Below are 22048 nucleotides of genomic sequence, written 5' to 3'. Positions count from 1 at the left end.
GTTTGTCTGCTGGAGCCCTCCTGGAAACTTAGAGAAGCGCTTTTCACTTAAAGGGAGCTTCGGGGGAGCAGGAGTGAAGTTGGGGTCAGGGGTGGACATGGGGGCGGGTGACGGAAACCAGCAGCTCCCAGCTCCGGCCTGCGCCGACTCTCGGGCTCCCAGGCTCCCAGCTCAGAGCCCGTCGCCTGCCCGACCGTCCGGCAGCCCCCCAACAGGCTGCCCACGTGCTTCTCCCACCTCCCCCAGGCCCCGGCTTGGTGGAAGAGCCCCTCCCCTTCCCAGCCTGCCCTCTGGAGCCCTCGCCAACCTTGTCGGCCCTCCCTCTCTCCCAAAGGTCGTCTCCCTGAGCCCGTGTTAATCCCTGCGGCGTTCGCTGCGTTCAGGTGGGGATTGAGGGGACGGCCGCAGCCCTTGCCCTGGTCGGGGCTCAGAGTTCAGGGTTTTCTGCTTGGACGCCCAAGCCTGAGCCCCTCCCCAGAGGAAGATCATTATTTCTTGGCCGAGGCAGAGGGCACCCGGGCAGGGCGGCTCAGCTCCCAGCCCTGCAGCCCCACAAGTTGGGGGGGGGGGTTGCCACACAGGGGCCTGGTGCCCATTGCTACTAAGAGCTGAGGCCCGTCCTGCTCTTCAGCAGCCAGTGGAGGGGGGACCAGCCTCAGAGTCGGGGGCAGAGGGGGGTGGGCAGCAGGCAAGTAGGAGCCACGAGGCCTTGGCACACCCTGGGGCTACTCTGCCCATGGGGAGAGGCGGTCTTGCTGTCCCCGTGGCATGTGGGCCAGCAGCGAGGGCCAGCCATGGGGACGGTGTGGCAGGGCCTCTGGGGGGAGGGTGGCCGCTCCCGCCCCAGGGCCCTTGCCCCTCTGCTCCAGAGCCCACCGGGTGGGTGCTGGCTACAGTGCGTGGCGCTCCATGGGCCTTGCCAGCGGAAGCAGGGCTGGTCCTGGGCTCCCGCTGCCTGTTGGACGTTGGGGTCAGCCCACTCCCGCTGCCTGGAAGAGCCCACCCCTGCACCGACCTGCCGCCAGGCCCGGCCCCTCTTCCCAAGTCCCCCGTTTGCTCCGGAGCGCCAGGCAGGACTTCCTCCAGAGCGCATTTTTACATTTTGCACTAAGGCTGGAAAAAAGTTACTAGACAAAAAAAAAATCGTATTTTACTCCATAGAATTCTTATCCTGGGTTCTTGCCTTTCTAGGTTTTATCTGTTTTTACTGGTGTCCCTGTTTGCTGACTGCAAGCTCCCTGAGGACCAGGGCGTGCTCATCTGGGGGGCCCACAGGGGACCGCGCCGAGCGGGCGGGCGGGCCAGCGTTTGCACTGACCTCTCTGGATCCGCTGGAAGAGCGGCCCTGCCCAGTGTCCACGCCGCCCTCCCTCCGCCGCGTCCTCCTCGCCCGTCTTCCTCGTAATCGTTAGGGATTATGGAAAAGAAGAACAAAGCCCATTAAGAAGTTCCCCTACATTTGATTTGAGGAAGTTTTCATCAGAACGGCTCCATTTATCGGCCTTTAGTGTACAGCCTTATTCCCTTCTCGCAAAATGAATATTGCCTTGTCTCCTTGAGAAAAATTGATTTCAACCAGGAAGGAGAACAGCGGCTCCCCTCCTCCCCTTTTATTCTTTTGGTGTGTTTTTTTTTCCCCCACAGAGATAGAATTTATCTCTTTGGTAGGTGGTGGTGGGGGGAACCGGAATAATTGGACCAGCAGCTAATTCCTGGAGATTCATTGTCTTGAAAACTCCCACCTGGCTGGGGAAGCCTCGCCTTGAATTGCATGCTAATGATAAACGACAACTTGAACAGACCGTCACATTGCGATGTTTAGTCTTTTCTGCTAGGAGATGACACATTAATTTTCTCTCAGATTTACATTAGATTATTAATAAAATATCGATGTTGGAATGTGACAAGCGAGGGGGCTGCGGTGGCAGGGGCTCCACTTAGGAGGAGTGGACTTCGGCTGAACGAGGCTGCGGTGGGCCCGGCTGGGAAACAGACCCCGGTGGCATGTGGGTGACGCTCTCCTTGCTTGGCTGGGCTCAGGACTCTCCTCATCTGGGCCGCCCGGAGCCGCCAATGTGGAAGGTTCTCTTTCTTTCCAACTGCATTGAATCCTAAGAAAGCCACCTTTTCTCTCTCACCTTTACATTCCCTCTTGCTTTGCCTCGCCGTTGACCGAATGCTTCAAGTGTAGTAGACATCTTCATTCATTTGTTTCTAAGGAAAGAGAAAGTTTCCTAATGTACAGATGAAGAGATTTATTTTAAGGAATGGGCTTGCGCGATGGCCGGGGGCCGGCCAGGCTGACATCTGTAGGGCAGCCGGGCAGCCTGGAAAATCAGCTAGGAGTTTACGCTGCAGGCTTGAGACAATCTCTTCTCCCCCGGGAGACCTCAGTGTTTGCTCTTCAGGCCTTCAGCCGATGGGATGAGGCCCACCCGTGTTTGGGAGGGTGATCCGCTTCACTTGAAGGCAGCTGCCCGAAGATGTTAACCACACCTGCCGCCTTCGCCGCAGCACCTGGACCAGTGCTGGAGCCACTGGGCGCTGTGGCCCACCCCGGGTGCTTACTGTTTACAGGTTAGCACGGCAGGTGGCGCAGGCAGAGCAAGCCCTGTCTGGGTCTTGAAAGGCCTGGGTAGGTGCCCCCCTTCCCTGCCGAGGCCTCGAGCACTCCCCACGCCCGGGCAGGTGAAGCCCGCAGTGGGGCCCGCCCTGGAAGGCGTCCCTCTGCATCTTCCTTTGCGGGCCTCCGCTCCCCCGTTTTCTCTGCCTAAGTGTCACCTCTCTGGGGGCTGGGAGCTTTGTGAAAACTCCTCTGCCCCCGTCCAGACGCAGCCTCCCTTGGTGCCCTCATCGTACCCTGCGCCCAGAGGCGCTTTCGCCATTGCACTTTCCGAGGTTGCGCTTGCAGCTCAATTTCCGGGATTTGTCTACTGTTCAGTGTCACACGTGGATTCAAAGCCACGGTCCTCGCTCGTCCTTCGTTGCTGTTCGTTGCATTACCTGGTTCATTTGTCTTTCCTCTACTCTTGTTCAAGACCCCGTGTCCTCCCCTCTCCCTTGCCCGCTGGCCGGCCCCAGCACGCCCCAAGCCTACTGCACAGGCTTCAGCCTTGCTGCTCGCGCTCCTAGAAAGCAAACCTCCTCCGGAGAGCCACCCAGCAGCGCCCCTGCCTTCAGGGTGCTCCGTCCCTGGGAGTCTTCCAGACTCCCACCGTCATCTCCCTCAGGAGACAATCTGCCGTCTCCAGACCCTCTTTCCAGGGCCTGATGCCCCGTTTGCTTTGTCCCCCCCCCCCCCTCCAGCCCCTGTCCTGGCAGCTCCCCTAGGGCATTTTCCTCTCCTCCCCCACTAGACAGCAGGCCCCCTGTCAAGGCAGGGATTGGGGCCCTTTGTTCACTACAGAATCTTGAGTGCCTTCCACAAACGCCAGCCCTTAATAGCTGCTCAATAAACAGATGAGCTGCATCAGTCGTGGTGTGAGACTGTCGTAATGGGGTTTCCAGTCAGAAGCCTTCGGAGCTGGAGGGAAGGAGCCGTGAATGAGTCCTCCCAGACTTGCCCTGGGGCGATTCCTGGGCACGGCCAGTGGCCCCTGCACAGCTAGCCTCTTCCTTTCCAGCTGCCTCCAGCAACGGGTTAGCTGAACAAATCTGCGGTTTTGGTCAACAGCCTCCGTTGAACGATCCTTGGGAAATATAAATTGGCTTCTGCTTGTGAATGCTGGAAGCGTGAGCTACCCCCCCCCCCCCCCCCCCCCCCCCCCCCCCGCCATGCTCTCCATCCGCCACACAGAGATGAGGAACCAGCAGGCGCCTGTCCGCCCTGGCCTGGGTGGGTTCCCCTTGTGCCTGCCTGCCAGGGGCAGCCTTCCCACAGCGTGGTCGCGAGGGTGCCACGAGATGGGCTACGGAGCCCGAGGCACGGGGCAGTGCTCTGGGCAGTCCCTGACTTTATTCAGGAAAATGAAAACTTGCACTGGGCTCTTCCAGTGAAGCTCTTGGCAGCTCCTGGCATCTTAGGATCTGCTCGTCTCAAAGAGCAAGAGCAGGCATGCTGGCTGGCGCCTCATGGCTGCTGGGGGGCTTTTAGGATATGAGGCTACCCAGCCGCTTGTTCTCTGATAAGAGAACCTCTTTTACGATTTTCAATTTGCCCTTGTTTTAATGAAAAGGAGCCGGGGCTGGACCGCCCAAGAAGGAGCTAATCAAATAAAGCAAATTGGTGTTACCTTCTCCTTGTCCTTATTATTTCTATGGCTCCAGCTGGAATTTATTATGAAAAGCAATTGGTTTTCATATCTGGCAGATTGCAGCCTGGGCTGGGCCCGACAGCTCTTTCTTCTCCATCATTCCGTAAATAGCTCCAAGTGGCCGGGCTGGGGGTAGACACTGAATACTCACGACCAGCTCTCTTGCTCCTTGTCCCCCAAATCTTGAAAACCTTTAAAAAAAAAGTGGGAAGAAAATTCTAGGTTGCGAGTTAATAAACTGGCCCCTTCCGAAGAGATGTGGGCTGCCGCAGTGGCTTCTTGGGGTTCCGCTTGGCATTCCATCAACCTCGCTGTGTTCCACCCATCAATTACTCCTCTCCACTGGGTTTGTGTGCGAGGGAGATAAGCAGAGGAGACTTTCCTCTCCCAGGTTTTTTTTCCCTCCCCTTGCAACAAAAGGAAGAACTACGGGAACGATTTCAATCAAGCTCAAATGATCCTTCCTTCCCAGGCAATGCCCGCCCCAAGCAGGTCCCTGGGCCCGGGCAGTACCTTGGGCTGTTGGACTGAAAAGGGAGAGGAGGCATCGGATGTGCAGGGATTTTGCAGCAGGACTTCAGGCGGGGTGCAGTGGAGTGACCCCCGGTTCTGTCTTTACCATCCGTATGACCTTGGGAACATTATGACTTCACGTCTCTGGGCCCCGGATTTCCGTACCGCTAAAGGATAACAGCTATCTACCTCCTTAAGTTACTTCTGGATTAAAATGAAAAATAGATATGAAGGGACTTGCCCCGTGTCTGAAACACGGTAAATGCATAATAGAAGGCAGCTCTTGTAGTGGTTGTCGTCGTGGTTATCCTTGGCATTTGGTCCAGATGGCTCCCCTCTAACGGTATATTTAGGTCAGGCCACTCTGCACTGGAAGGATCAGAAAGAAGGTGTGGGCACATCAACTACAGAGCTGTGATGAAGGTTGGCATCTCTCATTTCCAAACCGCCCCCTGGAACGGAGATTTAGCTCTGGCCCCAGGAAAAGTGTCAACTTCTCTGACGCTACGGCTCACGCCAGGGAGAATGTGCTCTCCTCCCAGGGCCTGCTCTGCGTGGGGGCAAGGGCCCAGAGTCAGCTGGAACTGCAGGTGCTGTGTTCCCCCCTGGCCAGGCCCTTCTCTGTGCCTCGAGGCTCAAGGAATGGAACCAAAGACTAGAGCCAAACGCCCCAAGAAAGGAGGCGCTCCCCTAGGGGGGTAGGGCTCCAGCTGGGAAAAGGGCAGTGTTCTGGAGATGGAGATTCTTTCGAAGCCGTGCAGGTGTCATCCACGGAGCCCCACTGGGAGGTGGACTCCTCACAAGCATGCTCCCAGCGGCAGAGCTCGTGAACGCAAGGGCGCTCAGTGCCAGGCAGCCCTCATGGCGCCTAGTGCACGATGTCCACTGCCTCCAGGCCAGCACCCAGTGAAGTCCCGGGTTACTGGAGAACTGGATGGGTGTCACTTGTCTGCTCAGAACTGTGGGTGGTTGTTGAGGTCCTGGAAATGATCAGCTAGTAACAGGGAATGTGGGGGTTCCAGGAGGAGAGCCCATAAACTTGACCTGTCTGGGGTACAGTGATTTCTAAAGTTAGACTCAGGCCTTGGAAAGAGGGTTTAGACCTTTCATTTCACAGGATTAACCTACTCTTGAATCTGACCTCCAGTTGCGCCATAAATTCCTGCTTAACCTCAACAAGCAAAACTTCTCAGGAACACATCACACCTCTACTTTCTGTTCTTACTTGTCTTCTATGAACCTAATTCCATGTACGTATATCACATCCTAAAGATGTAGACCAGTGTGGGGGCAGGGCTTAGAACTCAGGGACCGCCTGTCCCATGGGTGTTTCCCAGCCCCACCCCACAGCATGCCATTTCAATACTCCCTAAGTCCTCACACCTTTGCTCTGTAGGGGAAACCCTGTGAAAAGGGTCAAGTTTGTGGATTTCATCATGAGTCATGAAGAACACATTACATGGCACGACTGTGCTGGGTCCCCTGCCTGTATTTTGCCTGATACAACAGAGGGACCGAGTCGTTTGTTTCAAGATCGCACTGTTCATAAGGAGCTGAGCCGATATTTTTTAAGATGTAACTTAGATCTCATTCCAAATCCCATGACTGTCTTCTTTTAAAGAACTTTTTACTGTGGAAAACTTCAAACATACATATATGTAGACAGACTAGTATAGTAAACTTCCCATGTACTTATCATCCAGCTTCAACTCATGGGTTGTTTCATTTCATCCACCCGCTCCCTCTACATTATTTTGCAACACATCTTAGACATTATCTAATGTAATCAGTAAATATTTCAATATGTATCTCTAAATGATTTATTCTTTTAAAGAGTACAGCTACATGACAATGATCACTTCTACCACTAAATAATTCTAAGTAAATATCCAGTCCCTGTCCAAATTACCAGTCATCTGATATGCTGTTTTTCCATTTGCTTGTTTGGCTCAGTATCCACATAAGGTCTACACATTGCAATTGGTTGATACGTTGCTTTAAGTCTCTTTTAATCTATAGTCCCGCTTCAACACTTTCTCTCTGTGTCTATTTCTCACTATACTTGTTAAAGAAACTGAGCCCCCTGTCCTGTAGAGTTTTCCACACTCTGGATTTTGCTGACTCTATCCCCATGGTGTCCTTTACCATGTCACTCTGTCCTCCATGGATCTCATAAAGTGGTAGTTAGATCAAGAGTTCTGAATAATTTCAAGCTCTTTTTTTTTCCTTTTTGCAATAGCCAAATGCTCTTTTGTCAGGAGACAGGTAAAAACTGTCTCTCTTTTGAGATGTTAGCAGCCAGTAACGATCAGTGTCTAGATTCATTAGGGGTAGAAAAATGGTAATATTTTAATTCTCCCATTTTTCCTTCATGTTTTGGCTGGAATGCTTTTATAGAGACCTTTTTTTTTTTTTTTTTTTTTTTTTTGGTAACTGAAAGGAATAGTTTGTACAGCAAAGTAGTATAAGTGATTGATTCTTCTCCCCTATCCTTTTTAGTTTTCAGAATAATGTGTTAGGTCATTAGCATCCTTCAACAATGGCCAATGAGTTTTTTTTTATTTATTTTAGTATCATTATGAACTCAGGGATTTAATAATATTTCATGTATTTAATCAATTGCAGTTTTTATTCTTATTAATGCTCAAATTGTCCCATCTTTCATCAGTGGGAGGCTCTTACAGGTGACTCCTGAGTCCTTTCCATACTGTTTAAAAAGTATTTGCTCTCACCACTACCTTTCAACACTGTACTAGAGGTTCTAGCCAGTGCAATGAGGCAAGAAAAGAAATAGAAGGCATCCAGAACAGAAATAAAAGCCATCCAGAACAGAAATAGAAGGCATCCAGAACAGAAATAGAAGCCATCCAGAACAGAAATAGAAGCCATCCAGAACAGAAATAGAAGCCATCCAGAACAGAAATAGAAGCCATCCAGAACAGAAATAGAAGCCATCCAGAACAGAGAGGAGAAAGTGAAACTATATTCCCAGGCAACATAATCCCTGCATGTAAAAAATCTCAAGGAATCTTCCCCAAATATTCCAAACTACTAGAATAAATAAACTGAGGTTAGCAAAGTCATAGGATACAAAATCAAAATACAAAAAATCAATTTTATTTCTATATAGTAGAAATGAACAATCAAAAAAAAAATTCTATCCCATGTTCTGGGATTGGGAGATTCAATATTGTTAAGATGGCAATTCATCCCAAATTGATTTATAGGTTCAATGAGACTCCTACCAAAATACCAGCAGATATTTTTTGTGTGTGTGCAGAAATTGTCAAACTAATCCTAGATTTGTATGGAAACACAAAGAACCTAGAATAGTCAAAACCATTTTGAAGAAGAACAAAGCTAGAAGGCTTATCGTTCTGATTTTAAAGCTTTCTCCAAAGTTACAGCAATCAAGAGATGGTACTAGCGTAAGGACAGACAATGGAATAGAATAGGAAGTCCAGAAACAAAGCCTTATGTTTATGGTCAATTGATTTTCAACAAATTTGTCAAGAGAATTTAATGAGGAAAGGATAGTTCTTTTTAAAAACAAATTTAATGGGCCAATAGGATAATCATATTAGCCCCTCCCCCCCCAAAAAAGGAGAATTTAGGCTATTACTTCATACCATAAACAAAAATTAACTCAAAATAGATTGTAGACGTAAACGTAAAATTAAAACTATACAAAACTTAAAAGAGAGTATAAGAGAAAATCTTTGCGGTAAGCAAAAAATTATTCACAATGACACTAAAAGCATGATTCATGATAGAAAAAAAATGATAAATTGGGTTTCATCAACTTTAAAACTTTGCCCTTCAAGAGAATCCATTAAGGAAAAGAAAAGACAAACCATGGACTGGGAGAAAATATTTGCAAATCATGTATCTGTTAAGAGACTTTTGTTCAGATTATATGTAAAGAACTGTTACAAAATATTAATAAGAAGAACAACAACCCAATTAAAAATATGCAAATGATTGAAAAAAAACAAATTATATGAATGTGTGAATGCTTACAGTTTCAAGGCCAAGAAAAATGTCCAGATGATAGCTTCATCGGGAGCAGCTGCGGGCCATCAGGCACAGGGCTGCACACAGTGATGGCTTCTGCCGGTCTCTGTCTTCTGCTCTAGGCTCCTTTGCTCTCAGCTTCTGACTGCTCTAAGACTTTCTCTCTCAGCTTCCAGGAGTTTTGCTGCATCTGTGGCCTCTTTATCTGTATATTTATCCCATTTATAAAGGACTCTAGTAAGAGAGTTAAGAGCCACCTGGGCTATGCCTTACTGGAGTAATCTAACCAAAGGACCCTTAACTGTAATCTAATCAAAGGTTTACAATAAGTTCACACCCACAGGATTGGGCCAATTTAAGAATATAATTTTCTGGGGTCCACAAAAGACTCAAACTACCACAAATGGTAAATAAGGACAAGAAAAGATGCTATTGGGAAATGCAAACCAGACACAGTGAGACACACACACCTGGATGGCTACAATCCAAAAGATTAGCAAGTGCCAGATTTTGGCAAGGACGTGGGGAAACTGGAGACCTCAGGTACTTCCAGTGGGCGTGTGCAATGGCATAGCCCCTGGGGAAAACTGGTCGGCAGTTTTATTTTGTAATCAAGTGTACCTGTCTTTCCCGCATTGTTTCTGGAGTTTGCATCATAGTTGGGAATGGTTTCCCCACTTCCAGATTATAGATCAATTCACCTGTATTTTCTTTTAGAGCATGCCTAATATTATTTGTTGCACTTTAATCGCTGATACACTGGGAATTTGTGCTGGTATATGATGTGAAGGATAGATCCAATTTCATCTTTTTCCCTAAGCCTTCCCAATTATCCCACCATTACTTATTAAAAAGTCATCCTCTCTCCACCTGTTATCATATACTGAATTTTTTATTCTGCTTCATTGTCTATTTCCTCATGTGTCAATTCCATGCTTTTTAAATTATAGAGGCTTTATTGTACGTGTTAATATCTGGCAGGCTAGCCCCTATAGCTCAGTCTTCTATATTGGATTTTTCTGGCTATTCTTGGTGGGTTTTTTTCCTTTCAAATAAATGGTATTAACAATTTTTCTAGATCCAGAGAAAATCCTGATGTCATTTTTATTGACATGACATTACATTTGTAAGTTAACTTTGGGAAGTCTGATACTTTTATGACCTTAACTCTTCCTAACCAAGAACATGTTATACATTTACAGTTACTAAAATCTACTTTTGTGTCTTTGAGAAGATTTTATGCAATTTCTCTTTAGGTCTTGGGAATTTCTTGTTAAGTTTTGCCTACACATTTAATTTTATTTTTCTCTATAATAAATGGGGTCTGCCATTATTCCTTGTTTAAATATATGTTATTGATTTTTATCTTAATTTCGTACCGGCTTCTTTTATCATTTGTAGTAGGTTTTCCATTGATCCCGTGGTCTTTTACCATATTGCCCTGAGCATTGTTGGTTTTGCCAGCTGTTAGTTTCCTAGGTAAAAGGCTTATTTGGCTAGCGGCTTCCCAGGCTAGCATGAAGCTCCTGCTCCTTACTGCAGCGATGGAGGTTTCTGGTTGTTTTCCCTGAGGTTGTCAGCCTGGCAGCCTTAGCTTGATTTCTCCCAGGAGATCCTGAGATGAGGCTTTGATGCAGTTTGTCTGGGAGGTGATCGTAGGAAATACCAGCAGGGGAGTGGGAAGAATGAAAAGGGCCCTTTCCTGCAAGTTAGCGCCATGGGGTGCTGGAGCTTACTGCTGCCGGGGGGCTCTGGGCACGTCCCAAACACGGGCGGGGAACCCTGCTCAACCTCCCAAACCCCTGCCCGTCAGCGGGTGAGGGGTGCGCTCAGGGCTTTAATGATCACCCGGCTAGGGATGCTGAGATGGGGTTCAAACCTGGCCTGGCCCCCACAGTCTCCTCTAAACTAGCAGCTGCAGTGGTGGCTCTGGAGTCAGACTGACTCAGAGTGAACCCTGCTGGGACACTTTCTGGATAGGATGCTTGATTTCCTCCTCTGTATGTTGTGGATGATAATTACAGGGTTGTTGTGAGGATGCAACACAATACAGATATGACTGTACTCTAGATTCAGCATAGATGTGTAGATCTATAGGTAGACATAGATTTAGATGTAGACGCAGGTACTTGTTTGTCGGGTTCAGCCCAGCTCCAGGCATGCAACGTGGGTGCCGATGGCATTGCTAAGTTGCAGAGCTTCCCGGGAGAAGCCCATGGACCTGACTTGCTAGCTTCCAGGCCTCCTCCATGCAGCCTCTGGTATGCCATCTGTCCCCAGCTCCATTCCCACTTTCCCACTCTACCCAGTGGGGGCCACATTTTATGCTGTTAGGAACTGGATTTACACCCTGCCCCACCTGGCCCTGTGGGGCCTGCCTTGCCTTTCTCCCAGATGAGAGGTTTCCCCCGCTCCCTTGTCTCCTCCTTCTGATTCCCATCCCTCCTCCCACTGACCCCCTTCCCACAAACTCAGACTTGTTCTTCATTTTATTCTGGGACTGCGATACAGCCCTGTTTTCCTTGCACTTGGGGGCGTGTCTCTTCTTCTGCAGCCCGCCTGGTTTCCCTTTGGCTGTTCTTAGGATCGGTGAGCTACAACAGGGACCGTCCCCCATCACAGGGCGCAGAGCAGAGGCGAGTTCTGCTACTGTCAGATCGGTGGGTTCAACACCGCTAGCTTGCTCATTATTGCAAGTTAAAATGATTCCATTTATTAAGGCCATTTACATTGCATGATAATATCACTCTCCAATGACAAAGAGTGGGCCGCAGGGATGATGGGTCTCCTTGGGTGAGGACAGTTATGACTCTGACGTTTAGATGATGATGTTTGAGGAGCCCACTCTTTCTGGGTCATACTGGTTATAAGCGGGGACAGTTGCCTGAAAACTCGGCTGGGGTTTACCAACCACGTTCAGAAAGGGAGTCGCTACAAACTGTGCCTTAGCTCACGAGGAGCTGGACTGGATGACGTGGCGTCTTCTTCAGCAGGGGGTGCTCTGGGATGAGAGGCGTCCCCACGGTGTTCCGACGGCACCCTCCTTCAGTCTGGAGAGCGCGAGGCACGTGTAGAGTCCTGGCTTGTCCATCCCCTGCATTCCCCTGCGGCAGTCTGGGACACGGTAGCTGGTCTCCGGGGCCTTCCTGTGGGTCTTCGAGGGGTGAGGAGGGCTTGGAGCGCTCTCAGGAGTAGGTACAAGTACCTAGAGCAGAGCTGAGGTGGGAAGAGGCAGGCGGGCAGCCCCACGTGCCAGAGCCCACCGCCATGGAGAAATGGGAGTGAATGCTTTCCTGCAGACAAGTGCTGTCAACAGATGGCTTTTTGACAAGCCCGTGGCGCTGTTCCCTGCCTGTGTGTCGGCACAGATTCAGGGAGGAAACCAACACTGACACCAACCAATTGCCCGGTGACTGGGGGGACAATGGAGTGCTGGGAGTCTCTTTCGAAAGTCTGTAATTTCCCAAGGAATCGCTGTTGAGTCATCATATTGCCATTGAGTGACAGGGTAGGGCTGGGTGGGAACGGCAATTAGCTGCTGTCACCCTGGCGTGATTTTCTTCCCCCTACAGACAATGGAATATTGAGACATCAAGAGCGAGATGTTCTGTGCCCAATTGCAAAGCAGCCCGTTGTTGCAAAAAGGAGGGAAGAAAGGGGTTGGAGGCCCATGCCCCCGACTCCAGGGCAGGGGTGGCTGCCTTGGCATATTCTCACTTCTGCCGTGGCGGAGAAATGGATGGATGACTCGCATCCTGGAGCCACTTCACCAGCCTTATCCATGCGCTCTCAGCTTGGCCACGAGAGCGAGCTGGAGGGCCCCTGCCGGCCTCACCTGGCATTCCCTTTCTGTGCCGAGCAGCCAGGTGCAGCGTGGACACACCTGCCCCCCACCCCCACCCCCGGCAAGGGCGGCTGCTCTTTTCTTGGGGGTTGGGCCTGCTGCAACTTTACTTGGAAGTTATTTACCACAACACCTGTCCCAGATCCAAGAGGTTTAGTTCTTTCCTTGGTGTATGCAAACCCGAATATGGGAAGGCTGCAAGTTCGGACATGCATGCAGCCACGTTGGCCCTCTGTGGTTGATGCATGTGGCTTCCTTTTGGAAAACCCAAGGTGCTTCTTGTTTGTTCTTTTAAACGGCACAAGAGCGGCCATCCACTTTTACTGCTTAGCAAGGGGCAGCTATTTTTCCTACAGTACCATAGCCATGCACCAAATAGATGAATTTACCGACAGTATCTGAGCCCTCTGACAGTTGAAGCCCAAATGGGAAAGAATCAGGCACTTAGCTCACTTGAGAAGAAGGACTGGAGATGCTGCTTTGTGCCGAGCAGTAATCTAAATGTAGGCAATGAATCAAGAGTATTTGGACTCCGTGACTAGCTCCTCCCTTGGTCTGCTCTTAACATAGTCATCTAGCGTCTGCGTTCAACTTATTTATTTCCTAATGCTGGGTGATGGATTATAAGATGTGTAGAAAATCCTTCTACAAGAGATAAGCTATTGCAGTCTGCCACAGCACCCCCGGCTCTTTTTGCTTTCTCTCTCTGTTTTCTTCCTTTCCGGTGCATAGCTCGGGCCCCCACATCGTATATCCTGATTAGATGGTGGATATTACCTCAGGGATGTTTTTTAAGCCTGTCATTGACACATTTAATTCATTAGGTACCAAATCCACAAGCAAATTTTGGCTGGTCATAAAACATGGTTAATCCAGGGAGCTGCAATAAAAGGTGAAAAATTATATACCAGGAAATGTGGACTATATTGCTTTTCTTCGAGACTTTTACTGGGCTACGCTACTTTCTTCATACGTTTCTCTTCTGCCTGGTGCTCTTGGTAATTTAACCATTTGTTGTTCCCAGACCACAGAATGGCTCTATGATACTCTACAACAGGAAGAAAGTGAAGTACAGGAAAGACGGGTATTGCTGGAAAAAGAGGAAAGATGGGAAAACCACCCGAGAGGACCACATGAAACTGAAGGTCCAGGGAGTGGAGGTAAAGAGCGGACGAGGTTCTCATGTTCCACAAATGTCATGTCTGGGCTCGTGCGGAGAATGGAATTTTCATTTGCCAAGACCCTGGTTTCCTTTTTCTCTTCCCCTTTCTCTTCCCTTCTTACCCTAGAGTCTCAGTGAAACAGGATTTAACCAAAGCGCTCGTGTTTCTAGGGAGTCATTGGTGTAAAGATGGGGATTCGCCAGCTTCCCGCAGAATCGTTTATTGTGTTTGTCACAGAAGGGCCTCTCTGCATGTGCTGAGAGTTTGCAGGTGCCAGGAAAGTGGGGACGTGGTGCAGGAAGGCTCGCGCGCGAGGTGGTGCCCACCTGCTCTGCTGAGCTGGCCCGCAGGGCCTGGAATTCTCCTCTAATTACAAACCCTTCCCTTCCCACCTGGGTGTTTCGAGCTCAGACAGGACCTGGATGCTAAGATTGTGAGGCAGTATAACCGGGTGTGTGGGATGGGTGCAGGCCTGGATGGAGGTGAGGTGCTGCAGAAACATGCTGGGATCTTGCGCCCAGTTTGGTTTCCGGTCCTTGGGTGAGACTGTGCCATGGTACAGGCTGGTGGCTTTGCTTTGATTCCAACCCTGTGAGCTCTCAACCTTGGGAGAACATAAAAAAATATTACCTTGGGTTGAGGGTCTGGGCTGGGGGCCCCAGGCGTGGAGGGAGAGGATGAGCAGGGCGGGGCGTCCTTCTCTGTCTCCTAAGGAGCCCGATGAAAGGGCCTTTCCCAGGGGTGTGGCAAGTGCTGCCTTGGCCCAAGGCCCGGGAGCCTGCTGTGAACCCCTGTATTTTAAACCGGTCAGAGGGAGGCGTCCTGGAGCGCATTGGCTTTGGGTCCTCCAGCAGGCCAGCAGGCCAATATCGATGACAAGGACGTAAGCCACTTGAGCTCCACGGACTGCCCTTCCGCGCCGATGGCTTTCGTGACACTCTTTGTCATGATGGCTTTTTCTATATTAATCATGTGCTCTCATCGCTGTTAAAAATAGCATTGAATGGATTTTATGATATTATCCCACAGAGAGAGATCACTTTTGTTTTATGTGGTTTTTTTTATACCTAATAACAATGCTTTATGATGATGAACCAAGGAAAGCCCCTCTCTGAGAAATTCCAGTTTACAGGGTTGGCACAGTGTGACTTAATTGACTGCACGGAACATTAAAATGCAGATCACCCCGAGCATGCCGCACTAGACCCACCTCTAGGACCCCCTCTGGTGCGCACTCATCTTAGCCACGGTGACGGAGCCAGGGGGGCGGGGCCTCGCCCTTTCTAGCAGGACCCTGGTCCCATCTCCCACAACAGAGTAACAGGTGGAAAGTGGGGGGAGGGGGGTCAAGGAAGGGGGTCCCCGCTGCCTCCGCGACTAACGGAACCTGCTCAGGCAGAGTGTCACCCGCAGGAATTCACACTGCAGCCGCGGGGAGCAGCCCCGGCCTCTGGGCGCCCGTAGCTCGCCTCTGCTAACGTGTAACTCAGGAGCTTTGGGTTGTAACAGCCGGGGAGACTTCTGCCTCAGGAGCCCAGGGAGAAAGAGAGCCACCGTGCTCATTTTTGTCCCTCATGTTATAAATTAGAATTGCCACTGGATGGAATCAGAATGATGTATGGTTATTTTTAGGCCATGTTTACATTCGGAGTGATTTGTGGCTCTCTCACGTAGAGGCCCATGTGTATGGCCCTGCATGGGCAGGGGCGGGGCAGGGCGGCCCCTTGGAAGGCGGAGGGGGGCGCACGTGCCAGGCGGCGAGGGGTTTCTGTGGCTCTGCAGGGCGTGCATGGCCCGCCGCACGAGGCCACCCAAGCAGACACGTGGTGAGGTGGCCTTCCCCATCGCACACAGGGGCCGTGAGATTTTGAAATCAGGACCTGGCCACTTGGGGAGTGGGCGGCCGCCGACAGGTCCTCGGGGAGCCGTCCCGTTGGGTGGGTTAGTGAGTGGTGGTCGTGCAGCTCCTCTGGCAAGGCCCTGCGCTGTCTGCAGAGGAAACGGAGGTGACGTTTCCCGCCCCCACGGGCTCGTGGTCAAATTACAGAGATCTGTCCATACACGAAGGGAATCAACAGCGCCGAGAAGCATAAACGCCTTAGCTCTTCTGATGAGTGCCCGGGGTCCCGCCTGGCCTGGGTGGGGAACTTCCTGGGGAGGTGGGACATAAGCTGAGCTTTGAGGTCGGGCAGGGTCGCGTGCGTGTCTCATCTGCCCTCCGCCTCTTCCCCTTAGCAGTGGGTCTGAGCTGAGTCCAGGCTGCTGCTTAGAGCTCCTTCATCTCTTCACCTGCGTAGCCTGGAGCCAGTCTGGATTTTCAGAACGACAAGCGATGCCCCAGCAGGTGCCCTCGTACACAGCCGCTTGTGCACTCGTGCCGCCAGGGCCTGGACTGGCTGGGCTGTGAGACACTGCCAGTTGCTCTGCGAAGTAACTGCTGACATCACACCCAGCACTCTCGGCACCGGGAACTACCATTTCCCCCGCCATGTCCTCCCACAACCGAGGGGTGGAAGATAGTGGCCCGCGCAGCGTGAACTGCAGGCGCTCTTGGTCTCATGGTAATGGGAGGGCTCTGCCGTGGGGTGACCTCGTAGGTGTGCACCGCCTGCCACAGGCACGGTTTTAAACGGGCAGGAGAAGCCCCACGTCTGGACCGGAGGCTGGGGCCTAGTGGACCGCTCCGGGCCCTTTTCACCTGGGGACGGCAAGGGGGTGTACACTGGGGTGCAGCCTCTCCTGGGAGGGTGGGGTCCTCGTTGGGACCCTGTTTCCTCCTTCAGGAGTTCAGAGCCCGGTGGTTCCCATGGACTGAGCACCTGCACCTTGCCAGGGCCGGCGCCAGGCAGCCACCCCTCCTGCTGGTCCAGGAAGACAGGTGGGGGAGGACACGGGTTTCGGCTCTGCCACCTCCTTCTGCCACCTGAGCTGCTCTTCTCGGTTCGGGGGCACGGTGAAGATACCCGGGTCTACCGTTTAACACAGAACTTGCTATAAGCCTCCCCCAGTCCCCCAGGCTGGGGAAACAGGCAGCCCTGCCAGGGGAACTGCTCAGCGGCTGAGCTCCTTTTACTCTCTGAGGCTGGCCCTGTGCACAAGGCAACTCAAAGGCACACTGAATTTCCCAGCCGGGCGCAGGGTGGGGCAGCGCTTTCGAAGCTGGGGGGCTGTTGGGCTCGTGGTTGGCTGTTTTGTCTGTAAGCCAAGGAGAAGTTGGCTCCATAAGGTTTCCAGTGGCACAGGGCTCCGTGGTCAGGAGGTCCAGGGTGCCAAGGTGGGCAGGCAGGGGTTGTGAAGTCACTGTTTTATAAGATGAGCTCTCAACATGCCCGGCCTTGTCCCTGCACCCCAGGCACATTGATGCCTGCTTATCTGGTGCCCGACAGGGTGGAGAGAATTCGGGGGTGGGAGATTTCCTGCAAGCAGAGTGCCAGAGCTTGAACATCCCCTGTTCCCCCAGTGTGGCACAGCCTTGTGGTCTGATGAGCTGGGTAGAGTCAGCAAGAGGTGACATTTTCCTCTGGATAGCTGGAGAAGGACATTCGAGCTCATGGAGCTCTTCTCTGGCCCCAGAGGCTGGAGGGGCTCTCTTACACCCGGCGTTCCATCTCTCACCCGAGAGTCCCGGCATGCCCCTGCAGCCGGGCCAGCTCTCAGCTGACCCCTCCCCTGGCTGCTGGTTCTTGGGTCAGATAGGAGACCCCCCCTTAGCAGAGGGGCAGTTACAGGCTTACAAATCTCTGGCACTGTTTAATCCTCATAAAAACATCCGTGCAAAGTACATTCCTTTAGACCCGTTTTATAGATGGAGGGAGTACACCGCAGAGGATTTCACTTGCCTGGATCTAGCCACAAATCAATGGCAGCAATGGGACCTGAACCCAGGTCTGGTTCCAAAGCTCAGGCTCTTGCCTCCACACCAGTTTCTACCTGGACACTCAGGTGGGATCTGTAGTTTTTTCAGACCAAGTCAACACATATTTACTCACCACGAACCCTTCATCCATCAGCCAGAGGTTCAGCACTTTCCATCTATTAGATATCGGGGAGTCAGTGATGTTAAAAAGTCTTGGTCCCCACTCTTGTGGGGAGACGGAAAATCAAGCGTGCAACTGGAATGCAGGGCGATGAGATGAGAAGGTGTGACAGGGGAGACACAGGGCTCCATGCAGACCACCTGGGAGGGACATTTGGGCAGATGTGGCCTTCAGCAGGTGGCATGCGTGGAGGGAGCTGGGGAATGATGGGAACTGGCCAGATTACAGGGCAGGGGTGGGAAAGGGCAATGAACGATGCTGACAGCAAACGGCTCGCAGCAGCAGGTGGCCGGGATGATGGCTCGTCAGTAGCTCTTCCGGCTCCGGGCAGAGCACAGGTCTGCCTCCTGGGGCGGCATCTCCCTCTGCTCGGCTCCCAAGGGCTCGGCCGCTGCAGGGTCACTGCCTCGGGACCAACGGACAGTCACTGCACAAACGCTGTCGGGGTAGCACGACAAAGAATCCTCCCCACAGAGTAGTTCCTTGGGCGACAGGAGCCTCGTCCCCGATCCTCTGCTGGCGGAAATGCTGGCCACGTGCTGTGTTTGGAATATAAGCAGTGAGGAGGAAGTTCACTTTAGTTTTGCTGACCTGTGTGTGTTGCCTACAAAGAACGAAGGGTTGCTCTGACTTCCTGATTAACTGTCTTAAAGCTCGAAGCCCGTCATTAGCGCGGCCTCGGTGGCAAGGTTATGTTTGTGGACTTGGCCTCATTAGAAGGGATGTTCTTGCTTTGGACACTTAGGCCACATATTTAAAAAGAAAAGGGGCACCTCTTCTAAGAGCAGGACTGATATTGTAGTTACCACATTAGGAATTAACAGGGCATGAAATAACTGTCTGCCTCGTGGCCGTGCCGATCATTTCAGCGCGTCTTGTGGCCGTGAGATAAATAGGTGTCTTGCTTGGAACCGAGGAACATTTCGAGTAGCCAGCCACGAACTTGTGTGGTGCCCGAGTCAAGTTTGGAAGTACAGCAACAACTAGATAAGGAGGAAGGGAGTTGGCTCAGACTCACAGAAGGTCCAACCCACCCATGGGTTTCTGCTACACATTTTTACGTAGAATCTGTGTTTTTTGACTTTGGTAAATGATGGTGTACTGTCGTCTGCTGACATATTATTTCACTCCCATCTGCATTCAGACTCACCAGTCGATACTGCCCAGCGTTCATCGCTCAGAAACTCTTTTTTCCCTCATCTAGGTTGAGACTGTGTTAGCCTTGTAACTCCCCATCTTTCTCCTCTGATTTTTCCACACTATCTTCCCCAATCCTCTCCAGCCAGAAGTCATTATTCCCTCCCCTTAATTGCCATAGCACTCCATCTATACGCGCTAAAGGAAGATAACACTTTGACTTTATATTAGCTCTGTCCACTTCAGTAAAGACATATTGAGAGTCTAGTCTCTTCTAGATACTAGAACACTTGTGTCTAGATTCTAGGTAATCTATTGGGTGCAGTTATAAAGAAACAAGACAGAATCGTACTTGAGGAACTTACCGAAACACACGACTGGTCATCTGAATATGATGTGGGACGTACTGAACTTGTAGCAATTTTGGGATGTCCTAGTGCACTTGGCTCCTCCCCTCCCCTGAGGGCCTGGGTCCGTTGACCCCACAGGGCCTGCTCTCAGCTGTGAGCTCTGCTGAAAGGCTGAGCACTGTCGGGGCCACCTCCTTGGATCCTTTCCCCGACCCCAAGTTTGCATTGTGGCAGACCAGTCTCTTCCTATTGGCTTTATCTCTGGGACTCAAACCCCGGTCTTTGATTTCACGTCCAGGGCTGCCCCATCTCTCTGGCATCGAGTCTTGGTGGTCGGTGGCGTCGGTCTCACGACCGTCCCCTGTGGAGTCAGGCTGTGCAGCTGCACCTCTGTGGGCCTCCCGTGGCTCTCTTCTGACTTTTAATCATCTGAATTTTCATGCCGCATTCTGCTAATGAGCTAACAAGTTAAGACTTAATTTCCTGTTACCTGGGTGTGTTTTGTTAGAATCAAGTCAGGAGCTCAAATCCATAGTCTTTCCTAAATGTCTAATTACCCAGCATCCCTGGTGACGTGTCCCACCAAATTCATATGATTAAAATTTGAACTAGCAAATAACATGACTCTAGCTATCATCTGAAGCAGCGATTTCACATTCACAGAGGCCCAGCCGGGGTGGTGTCTCATGCTCTTTAAGACTCCGTCTTGCCTGAGGACAGCCACGTGGCAATAGTGACAATGACAGTGTCATTTAACTGAACACCTGGTCCAGTGCTCATCATTTCCTCTGTGCCATCTCATTTCCTTATGCCACAACATCTCAGTTAGGGAGGTACTGTCACTGCCCTCACTTGTGCAGAAGAGCTCATGAATTCCCAGAAGGTTTAGGAATTCAAACAAGGACCCCTAGCTGGTGAGTAATGGAGCCAGGGCACCCTCCCAGGTCCATCTGATTCCAGATTCCCATTTCCCTACTCACTGTGCCACGTTGGCTTCCAAAACACCTGGTCCCCCAGGTGCATGCTCTTAGTCCACAGAGCTCTGAGAGCAAAGGTTTAAAACACACCGTCAGACCTCAGACCCAGGCCTCAAATAAGATCAGGGATCCAGCCTTTAGCAGACGCCTCCTTCCTTTACAATCCACACCAGGCAAAGGGGAAGAGAGCCCCTGCCCAGGGCTCCTTCAGCCCAGGACCTGGCTCTCCCTGGGCCATTCAGCCACTGCAGGAAGCCATGGCCGTCCCCTGGCTGTGCCTTTCAGTGGCTGGGAGGTTGTCTCCAAACATCGCCAGCACCCTGCCTGACCTGCTACACCTCCTTACAGGAGTCCTTTACGAACCTTTTTCATTCCCACATGAATCTTCCTTAGCAGGTAGCAAGTTGTGCTTCTATACCCTCAGTACCATTTGTCATCGAGCTCCAGCTTTAAACTTCTAGGCTATGCCCCTGTGGGGATGGTGAGAGTCCGTGGGCCACACTTACCTGGAGGAGTGATAGGTTTAGCACACACACACATACACACAAAATATAGGCTGCCCAGATGAATATGCATATCAAATAAACCATGAATAATTATTTAGTATTAAGTATGCCCTTTGCATTATTTAGGGCAGACCGATACTAAAGTACTTGCCTTTGCTTATCTGAAAATCACGTTTACCTGGGCATCCTGCATCCTTTCTGGCAACCTCTGATGGTCAGGGCAGTTTCCTCTGAGCCTTTGAAGATGGAGGCTAGGCTCCTTGGAGTATTCTCACTGAGGACATGGGGAATTGAGAAGGCTTATTTCCAGACACAAATGATTGATGCAGGAACCATAAAAAACCGGATGGAGACTCCTCATCGCCAGGGCCAGAAGGCCCTCCTGGCAGCTGGCCTGCGAACTCAAGAGCTAAAACCCTAGTTTCTGGAGACTCATAGCCATATAAACTCATTTGTCCTTTATGCTTATGCATGCCTCAGCAGGGTCCCAGAGATAGCCAAAGGAGATACAACCCCAGGTGCTGGTTTTCCTGAGGTTTACAGAGCCCCACAGGTTCTATGGTCATGGCAGATGGCTCTGGAGTTCAGGGCCATATCAGTTGGCCCTACTTTGGAGTTTGTGTTCCAGAGTGTGATGGAGTTGGACTCAGATGTGACCTTTCTACACATGCCTCTTCTGTCACTTTTACCAGACCTGTGGTTGGCATTTGGGTTGGTGTATACTCAGCAGACCTGAATCTCTGGACTGTCCATGTGACGGCCAGGCCCTGAGCCTCAGCAGACTTGTAACTTATACCCTCTGGTTTATTGGACTTACCCTGGCCAGCCAACAGGGAGGTGAAGATGGTTAACCACCACACCAGGTGGGGAAACAGACTTGGCCCAGTGGTTAGGGTGTCTGTCTACCACATGGGAGGTCCGCAGTTCAAACCCCAGGCCTCCTTGACCCGTGTGGAGCTGGCCCACGGGCGGTGCTGATGTGCGCAAGGAGTGCCGTGCAAGGCAGGGGTGTCCCCCGTGTAGGGGAGCCCCACGCGCAAGGAGTGCACCCCATAAGGAGAGCCACCCAGCATGAAAGAAAGTGCGGCCTGCCCAGGAATGGTGCCGCCCACATGGAGAGCTGACACAATAAGATGACGCAACAAAAAGAAACACAGATTCCCATGCTGCTGACAACAGAAGCGGACAAAAAAACAAGACGCAACAAATAGACACAGAGAACAGACAACTGGGGTGAGGGGGAGGGGAGAGAAA

At 51.2% G+C, this 22048-nt stretch overlaps 1 protein-coding gene across 33 annotated transcripts in view; it reads left to right on the top strand.

Annotated features, from left to right (window-relative positions):
- CAMTA1 (calmodulin binding transcription activator 1) overlaps window positions 1-22048 on the top strand; it is a 938154-nt gene that overhangs the window by 464288 nt on the left and 451818 nt on the right. For all 33 annotated transcript variants that reach the window (XM_058304523.2, XM_058304506.2, XM_058304505.2 and 30 more), the window contains one exon: window positions 13649-13784. In XM_058304523.2, coding sequence (XP_058160506.1) covers window positions 13649-13784 — 136 coding nt within the window. The remainder of the gene's footprint in view (window positions 1-13648; window positions 13785-22048) is intronic.

Source organism: Dasypus novemcinctus, chromosome 9 (assembly GCF_030445035.2).
Source record: "Dasypus novemcinctus isolate mDasNov1 chromosome 9, mDasNov1.1.hap2, whole genome shotgun sequence".
NCBI classification, from domain to species: domain Eukaryota; kingdom Metazoa; phylum Chordata; class Mammalia; order Cingulata; family Dasypodidae; genus Dasypus; species Dasypus novemcinctus.
Note: the sequence above shows the minus strand (reverse complement) of the source record. Positions and strands in the feature narration are given on the sequence as shown.